The sequence below is a fragment of the Teleopsis dalmanni genome, chromosome X (assembly GCF_002237135.1).
Source record: "Teleopsis dalmanni isolate 2A chromosome X, ASM223713v2, whole genome shotgun sequence".
Taxonomy (NCBI): Eukaryota; Metazoa; Arthropoda; class Insecta; order Diptera; family Diopsidae; genus Teleopsis; species Teleopsis dalmanni.
In genome coordinates, this window is record NC_051848.1 from 22,923,335 (window position 1) to 22,932,448 (window position 9,114).

At 30.6% G+C, this 9,114-nt stretch overlaps 1 protein-coding gene across 1 annotated transcript; it reads right to left on the reverse strand.

The window, feature by feature from the left end:
* Positions 1–4,580: 4,580 nt before the first annotated feature.
* On the reverse strand, positions 4,581–8,768 carry LOC119662510. Its single transcript, XM_038072143.1, has 5 exons — positions 8,676–8,768; positions 8,568–8,617; positions 5,144–6,456; positions 4,866–5,065; positions 4,581–4,811 (listed from the first exon to the last, which is right to left on the reverse strand). Exons 2-5 carry the CDS (start codon positions 8,614–8,616, stop codon positions 4,703–4,705), a joined length of 1,671 nt encoding a protein of 556 aa, XP_037928071.1. The 5' UTR covers position 8,617; positions 8,676–8,768; the 3' UTR covers positions 4,581–4,702.
* Between the last annotated feature and the right edge of the window lie 346 nt (positions 8,769–9,114).

Below are 9,114 nucleotides of genomic sequence, written 5' to 3' on the forward strand. Positions count from 1 at the left end.
AGAATAATAGTCAATAGTAGTCAGATTCGGATGGGGAAGCAATTCAATCTGCATCGCCTTGGTGAAGGAGCACTGTTTTCTTTTTTATATGGAATAGTTTTCTTGCAATTGCTTTCTTTAAACGTACTAATAACCGCATATAACACAAAATTATTCATTTAAGTGTATAATCACATAAATAAAATGTGGAATCTTACCTCCGGGTAATTTCTAGCGCAACACCTTTAAAACTAGACGTTTTGCCACACAATACAATGATCTTTTCTCACTGTATTCCAATAGAGATCTTTCAAAGCTACCATTGGACTTTCATTGCTTTAGATGCCAAATGCGATAATTTGTTTTTTAATATATCTACTAAGCAAAAAATGAAAAAGAAATATTTAGTGATGAAAAAAAATTGATGTGAAAATTGTTATTTAAATGCTGTGATTCGATAATCCAATTAGCCTATGTTTTACACATTGTTACACATGATCCACAACCTTCAGTTCTTATTTTAGCTGAAGTTTAATTCGAGTTATCATAGGGGCCAGATATATTGCTCATCGTTTAATGGATAATTTTAGATGATCTTCTTTGATATTTTTACCAACATCAGCGAAGTTGTATTTTCAGATGAGCATATCTACTTCAAAACCAATGTCTATTAAATTATTCACAGTTTTGTAGTAGTGTGCTTAGCTGGACGATTATATGAATGATTGCAGGTCTTTACAACTTCAACACGTTCAGCCCTTCAACACGTTCAAACGATCTATATCATAAAATGATATATAATGCTTAAATTATATCACTGCAACAATGCTGCCGACAGGACCACAACCGAATAATTTCTATTAGTGTACCCAGAGGAAAAGAGATTGTAGAGAGTAAGATGGAAAGCATTGATCTTTGTTCTAAAATCTTACCTAAATATTTTTTTATCGTCAAAAGTTAGCAGATCGTTATAAATTAAATTAATTTAATAAGATAAATAAAATGCTGTAACAACTAACTAACAAATAACTAGATCGAAGCCCCAAAAACACTTTTCGAACCTCAACATTTTTTTTCATAAAAATGACACATTTTGTCAACTCATGAAGATTGAAATAATTTTTTGAAAATTATTAAAGCTATAGTCCTAAAATCACGAACTTATCGAATGTTTCATTATATATTTTTTTATTGAATTGTGTTAAGATTTTAACTCTCTATTTAAAAAAAACATTCTTATTAATATCCGGTGAACTTCTAATATAAGCAAGCAATATTGCTATATACAGGCAATATAATTGTATAAGAAGTACAAGAAGTGGTTGTAATAACACAACTCACAGTTAAGAGAGACATGTATCTTTTGAAATCAATTATAAATTTATACATGCATTCTGTAAAAACAATCCAGAATTATTACTTAAACACAAAAGACCATCAATTAAAATAAGTTTTATGGCTTTCAGAGTAGGCTGTATTGAGTTCAATATATCTCAGCTTGACCTAATCCCACATACATTTTTCGTAGACTAATTGAAAGAAGTTGAAGTATGACGTTTATGTTCTTCAACAAATTAGAAATTAGAAGAATAACCGAAATCGACTCAAAATGAAACTGTTTAGAAAGGTAGTTAGATGAATAAGTGAGATCAGGTGAGTATGGTCAACTTTTGTATAGTGGTGAATTTGTGCCTTTACAGAACAACTCATATAAACATACTGGATAACAGATCACATTTGGATGTCATATGGCAGCACAGCACAGTGCTACTTCCTCACAGAAATAACAATGTGGGTGTATCTTTCACGTGTATTATATCAAATAATAAATTCTGGATAGTTCTTACTTTGAAGAATTGTATTTAAGGAAACTGTTTACTAAGAAACTACTATGAGTCATCACTACTATGAGTTAATCCTAAGCATGTGAGGATATCTATCATTTTACACTTTTTGTCTTAATATATTAATAATTGTGTGTACATATGAAATACACTGGGGAAGATCTTTCGACGGTTGCGATGAATTGATGTCAATTGCAGCAACAGAAAAACTTTTCCCTTTTCCATTTTGGCAGTTGACAACAATTTCGCTGTATGTTGCATGTCGATCAGAGCGCCACATGCCACTACTACACATAACAACAACAACAATAGCAACTTCAGTGTCAACATGAAAACGCAAGTTTGAATTGTGACAAGGTGGACGGCACCACCAACCATAAGACAACGTCCACTTTATGAGCGATTTTTTACTGCCACGGTCGAAAACGTGAAGTCGCACTGTGGCACTGACATTGGCATTGGGACGGTTTCGATTCTGAAGCTTTTGTGTCAAATCTATCTAAATGCGAGTACAAAAGGTTTTCTGCTAATACAATTGTTGTTATTATACATCAACGTGGGTTCACATCAGTATATCAGATGTGATCACCGCTTTGTAAGCCTCGCACTTTGAGTTCGTTTTGATGACTTTGTCATCAAATTCTTTTTTATTTTTATTTGCATTAAAATTCATTGAAGACTTAACTGCACAATTGTTGGGATTTCAATTGATTTTTAGCCAATTTAGGATTCGTTTTTATGTTGGAATATCGCGAATGTGACTTGCTATTGAAATATCGAAACTTAATGCTAAAGTCTGTCAACATAATATATGTACCCTAAATGTTTATGAACAAACATTCAATAAGAAAGTATTAAAGAAATCTATAAACTATTATACTTTCAACATGTCGTGTTTATTTTAGAAGATTACTATGAAAAAAAGAAGAGGGATTTTAGCGATGGATGGAAACTGCGATGAGAATGTAGACAAGACAAGTTGTTACTAAAAACCATACCAAAAACCAAATTAGCTTTGATAACTTCAATTAATTGTGATTTTACATAGCATTACATTAAAAGATCAAAATTCTCAAAATGATTTGATTGTATGCGTAGACGTACCCAGAAAGAGAGAGAGAGAGAGAGAGAGAGAGAAAGAAACAGAGAGATAAATAGAGAGAGAGATAGATATAAAGAGAAAGAAAGAAAGATAGATAGAGAGAGAAAGATAGATAGAGAGAGAGAGAGAGAGAGATAGAGAGAGATAGATAGAGATAGAGAGAGAGATAGATATAGAAAGAGTGAGAAAACATGGAAGACGGGTTGGGTTCATAATTATATATTTCTCTTTATTAAAACTGAAAAACCAACAGAATATATTATTCACATAAAATAAACAATGAAGCTTTTTCTACGTAATTACGATTTCTGGTCAAGTCGATTTGACAACGGATATTAATAGAAAAAAATGCCTAAAAAGTTAAATTTTTTCTTTATACAATATGCTGATATAGTTAACTTCTCGAGATATCTTGCTTTCAAGTAGGTTTAAGCTGTTTAGATTGATTACACTAAGATATACTCACGACTTCTAGCGCCAACTAGTATATGTTACTTTTACATTGATTACTCAGACATTGAGTAACAACAAGTGGAAAATGGAGTACTTGTTATTGGTGGTCTTCGTGTAAAAATTTTAAAGTATGAAATCCGATATATCAAAAATGAAGCAATATAGACAAATAGCACGACGAAAAAAATTACTTAAAACAGTTAGTAAATCCATTGACAAAAAGGAGTGCCTGGGAAATGGAAATCGTGTATTACAATATTAACATTCACTTAAAACAAAAAAAAAATTATCAAATTTAGCATAAGGTTTAGTTGCTGCTCAGGACTACTTGGACTTTTAAATGCCCATAACTTGCACATCGATCTATTATATTTAGTGAAAGATTAATAATATTCCTTTTTTTACGAAATATTACTGCGGAATTATTTTTAAAAAAGAGTTCACCATTCCATATGCTCATCTTAGTTATGTTAATGTCTATATAGCTAACCTTATATCATAAAAGTATATCATGATGTTTGTAAGACTTTTAGATTACGAATAAATTACAATAATACTTCAAAAGACATACAAAGTTGTGGTCAAAATTTAGATTAAGCGATTTTGGTAAAGGTAATACCCATCTAAGTAAATAGATCAAAGCAAATAGACCTGTACCTGGAAATGTGCTTCAAGAGGAGTTGTCAAATAGTTTCCAGAATTTAAAAAAAAGCTTTGATTAAAAAAATTAATATGCATGTGTATAAATGTAGTCTTTCGATTTATTTCGGTGGCTTCAGTCCCTTCTCCCTGGCTGAGTACTGTTACACATAGGTTTTTGGATTGTTGTCACATCAAATTATAATATCTTTAGTGACATGTCTTAATAGATACAAAGCACTCGTATGTTGGTCATATTTGAGAAAATATGTTGGAATGATAGTTTCTTATAACTTTGTTTTGGCAAAAATCTGAATGCTGAAATGCAGCACTATTACCACAGAAATTAATTAATTAATCTATTCTATAAACTCATAAAGACTATATGTTATTTGACGTTTGTATGTAGTCCCAATTAAATTTATTGATTTATAATCTTTATAAAATAAGAAAAACTAAAGAAAAGTTATTTCTGCAACATGTTCAATGAATGCAAATGTATTTAGCTTATAAATATATGTTGCAAAATATAATAGATTTATATATAAATGTGCATATAATAATCGTGCTTAGTTTTTTATATGTTATGCATATTATTAAAATTCAAAATTAGTATACAAAATAGAGACAACAGTTAAGTACGGCATTTAGACATAAGTTTTAAAATACAGGTCAAATTAATTTATTACTTGTTTAGTCCCACCTTCGATTTAGCAAAAAAATTTCCTAACATCCCGGAACCGGGTTCGCTTCTGATAGACCTCGGTGGTTTAAGATACATTTCACTTTTATGACTAAAAAATAAAATATTAAATAAATAAAAATTAACCAAATATTTCATAACTCACAACATGGCGTCGTTTAGCTGAAGCCATAATTCCTTTTGACGCATAACATTTTTGAGTTGAGGACAGTGAAGGTTTTTTCTTAGTGTTGTTAAAAACCAGGGTGGCATTCGGGTAAAGTTAAGTGTGTGCATCAACAATGGAATGTATATTTTTCGATCTGACCATTTGTGATTTAACCACCGTGCACTAACCATTAGCTTCTAGAAAATTTAAATATAAAAAAAAAATATAAAAATTTCTTATGAGAATATTGTATTTTTAACGCCAATAAAAATTACCAGTATTTCTGACCCGTCTTTCCGATTCTTTAAAAACTGTTCTAGCTCTTCAATTGAAAAATTTGCAGGTTGTTGCATAGACTCCAAGTTGTAGTAAGCCTCACATATGCGTTTTAATAGATACTCTTCGCTTTTGTGTAGTTGTCGAGCACAAGCCTTCAGGTAAACGCGATTACCTAGAATTTCAAGTCGGGATATACATTGGTCAACTAATTGTCGTATACGTAGGAAGTTAGTAGCACGCAGTAATTCCCAAATATCAACATGTTGCAACAATGGCTGTGTTGAGAGCATCCAATTGTAAATAGTTGCAAACACACCTGGCCTTACTGAACCCTCTGGTAAAAATACGGTTAACTTTGGTTCTGCTAATTCTTTAGCAAAGTATTCGGAAAATCTTGTCAATACTGAGCTACGACAATTAAAACTTATGCTATCTACAATTACCTCCACGTCATATTCTTCAGTTGGAGTTGATATACTCTGCAGGCTCAAAGGTCTATTAGGAGTGCGATTAACTTTAGTCTTCCGTAGATGTGTTGGTGGATTTCGTGCATATGTGTCTTGTAGGTTACGATGTTGATTAAACATTGACCTATGAGTTGTGACCGGTAAATTATCCAATGTTGGCTTTTCGTGGATACACTCTAAAGCACTATTGTCTTTAGGGCATTCTCGAGCCTGTTTGGAACGCAAACGCAAATATTGTATAATTTTGTTTTGAAAGTGTTTATTCAGAATTTGTGATGTACTCAAACTGTTTACTCGTTGTGATTTATGACCTCTTATATGCTTTCGGATTCTCTGTGGGTTTTTATGTGTAACTATATCACCTGCACTTAATCTTTTAAAGGAATATAGGTCTTTATCAAGTACTATTGGAGATTCCTGTCGCGGCACAACGTTTTCTACAGTTTTCTGGACAATTTTGTGTTTTTGTCGTACATCGTTATATTGTTTCTGACTTCTTCCTAATCTATTTCGTAATTGAGTCAATTTCAGGTGGCGGGTCACAAGCTCATCTGGATTTTGCTTCGGTTGATTTGCTTTCGGTTGATTTACTCTCGGTAGATTCGGTTTCGGTAAATTTACGTTCTGTTGATTTACATTGAAACGCTTTTTTCGCATTTTTTGCGTTTCTGTAAATTTGGAACGATATGACTGGGTGTGCTGTCGCAGTGAGTCAACCCATGCATCTCTTGGTCTTGTTAACTTCTGAATTGAATGATATTGTTGAATTTGTTGAAATGGTTCAAATGATTGAATTTGTTGAATTTGTTGAAATTCCTGATTATCTCTCAATGGCATTTCAACTACGGGTGTAAAAAAAAAGTTTTTAAATTTTTCCATTAGCAAATAATTTAAAATTGTAATTTTTATATAATTGTCTTAGTGATAGAAACTGAACAGAAATTTGAAAATTGCAAGTGTTGTACCTTGTTTTTTCAGTCGAGTAGTAGTATTAAATAGTATTTATTAAAATGTCAATAACGTATATCTTAATTATCAGGATGCTTTATTTATGGTCCGCTGAATGGGTAGTTCCTATATTGGTATGCTTGAATATGCACGAATAATCATGTGTGCTAACTCTCGGATGGAATAAATTAAAAAATTGTACAATCGTTTTCAGAACATCGATGATTTGAATCATTGAAGATGACTCTGGGTTTCTTAACACGTTCATCAATGACGAAAACGGGGAAGAAATTTATCAGATTGTGCTTGATAATAGATGAATTACCATTAGAGAGTTTTCTGATGAAGTAGAATTATATTTTGGTTCATGCGAAACCGTTTTTTTAGAAATGAAAAAGAGGCCGCAATATTTGTTAAACCAAAAAAATTCGTGTCCAAACACAATATACTTGTAATGCGACAACTACATTATTCTATACCCTATTTATTGCCTATACCCTACTTTATAGATATAATACCCTGCTCTGTTTTCTTTAAATATTTATATTCAAGGCTAAGGCTATATAAAATGAAATGCTGAGTGGTAGCCACTTGCAAGGAGATTGAATAAATATTGAAGATCAACTAAGTGTTTTTCCAAAAATACAAGATTTTTATTACTTCCTGATCATACTAGATACGAGGTATATTTTAATATTGTATTTTAATTGCAATAATGGGTATTACAATAGCATACACAACTTGCTAAGTTGAATGATATAAAAGGGTAAGAATAAAATTAACAATCAAAACTTTGTCTTCAAAGTGCTAACTTATATAATTTGTTTGTATGCTTGATTGTTGAACTAATTACTTTTACTATAAGTTAACCTATATATATAAGCTTTCTTGTTAGAATTAAAATTCGTTCATAATTGTTTATCTTAATATCTTAATTTCATAGAATTGCATTAATTTTTTATATAAGATTGATTTTCAATACTGTACTTTGGGGATAGAAGATGACATAAGCTATCTCTACTGCATTCTTTAGCTTTATATACCTTTTGCAAGTTAACTTATATAAATAGGTTTATCTATAAGTTAATAATGAGTTAATGTATTTCATATGACTTCTTTGATTATGTCAAAAAGCATAAGTTACTCAACTATAATGACATTAATCAAAGGAATTTAAAACTTCAATTCTCTTTATGGCAACATTATAGAAATCCGTACGGATCATGGATGTTTAATGTCGTAAGCTAAGTTAAAACAGATGAAGAACAAAAGTCGATGATCCAAATCTATGCAAGTATAAAATAACAATAGCAAACTTTAATTAACAGTGAATGCACTACCAACTACTTTTATACATGATAGAATTAATAAATGGAGAAATATTTTTAGTGAAAAAATTAAAAACTTGATTTTGTTAAAAATTCATTAAGTTTAACTATTATTGTTGGCAAATACATAGAACAAGTCAACCTGATTACTACGAATGGTAAGAGTAATAGATGCTGATAAAGCTAATAATGTTGTGCGACCCCGAAAGTTAGGTAATAAGGAAAAAAGAGGTCAGCAAAATCGAAGTAGTTAATATAGGATGAATATTTAATCGTTAAAAACCATGGGTTGTATAAAATCGGGAATAAACAATTGAACATTCTATGAATACTCTTTTAACGATCCTAATAATAACCGGAACTTTACGCTATTTCTTGCATCCTAAACAAAACACATTAAAAAACGCTAAAGACAGAACTTGAAGCTATAACCGCGAAAAGAAGACCCCACAACCGCGATAGTGTAATATTATAAAAATACACAATAGAGATATGAAGCAACTACAAAAACGCCTAAAGATATAAACCGAAAAGTCAAAAAATCAGTTTAAATGGTAAAAATCGGCCTTAGGCCACTTCACGCTATTTAGGGGTTGTGAAGAAAAAACTTTAACTATATAATTACTTCAACTTTAAAAAGTTGAACGACAATAAGAAAAAAAGTCTGAAGTACTTACATTCATTTTGCCTTATGACCTGGTAGTTTTGGCTCCAATGCAACGCCATTCTAAAATATTAATTTTAATTTATTTATAAAAATATAACATATTTTGCAATATTTTTACCTTTAAATGTACTTAAACTGTTGACTATGGAAAATTTTGAATTTTGATATAATTTGTTGAACCTTCAACAACTACTAAAAAATAAGTAATGATGTCCGGAAATATTATTTTGTGACAGTATTTTTTAAACCTAAAACTAAAATTCTGATACTTTCAAAAATGTCATAGCTTACGTGGATTGGAAAATTTTACTTAAAACTTTTACTAAGTTATGTCTAAAGTAGAATTTTTATTTTAAAAATATTATTAAATTTACAAATATATAAACCAATTTTTCGAAACGGCTTAAATGGGTTGATATATGTTAAATAGACTAATATGGCATTTACACTGACCCCAAATGGCTCATTTTGGTCAAAAATCAAAAATGAGAACAAAATGACTGATTTCTGCATACAAAATTTCAAATGAAACTCATTTGCTGATTTTGTACAAATGA

Coding starts and splice junctions, on each gene's coding strand:
- LOC119662510 (XM_038072143.1), bottom strand. CDS start 8,616: ATGGCGTTGCATTGGAGCCAAAACTACCAGGTCATAAGGCAAAATGAA. Junction 6,457..8,567: donor GGTCATAAGGCAAAATGAAT/GTAAGTACTTCA, acceptor TTACACCCGTAG/TTGAAATGCCATTGAGAGAT. Junction 5,066..5,143: donor AAGACGGGTCAGAAATACTG/GTAATTTTTATT, acceptor TAAATTTTCTAG/AAGCTAATGGTTAGTGCACG.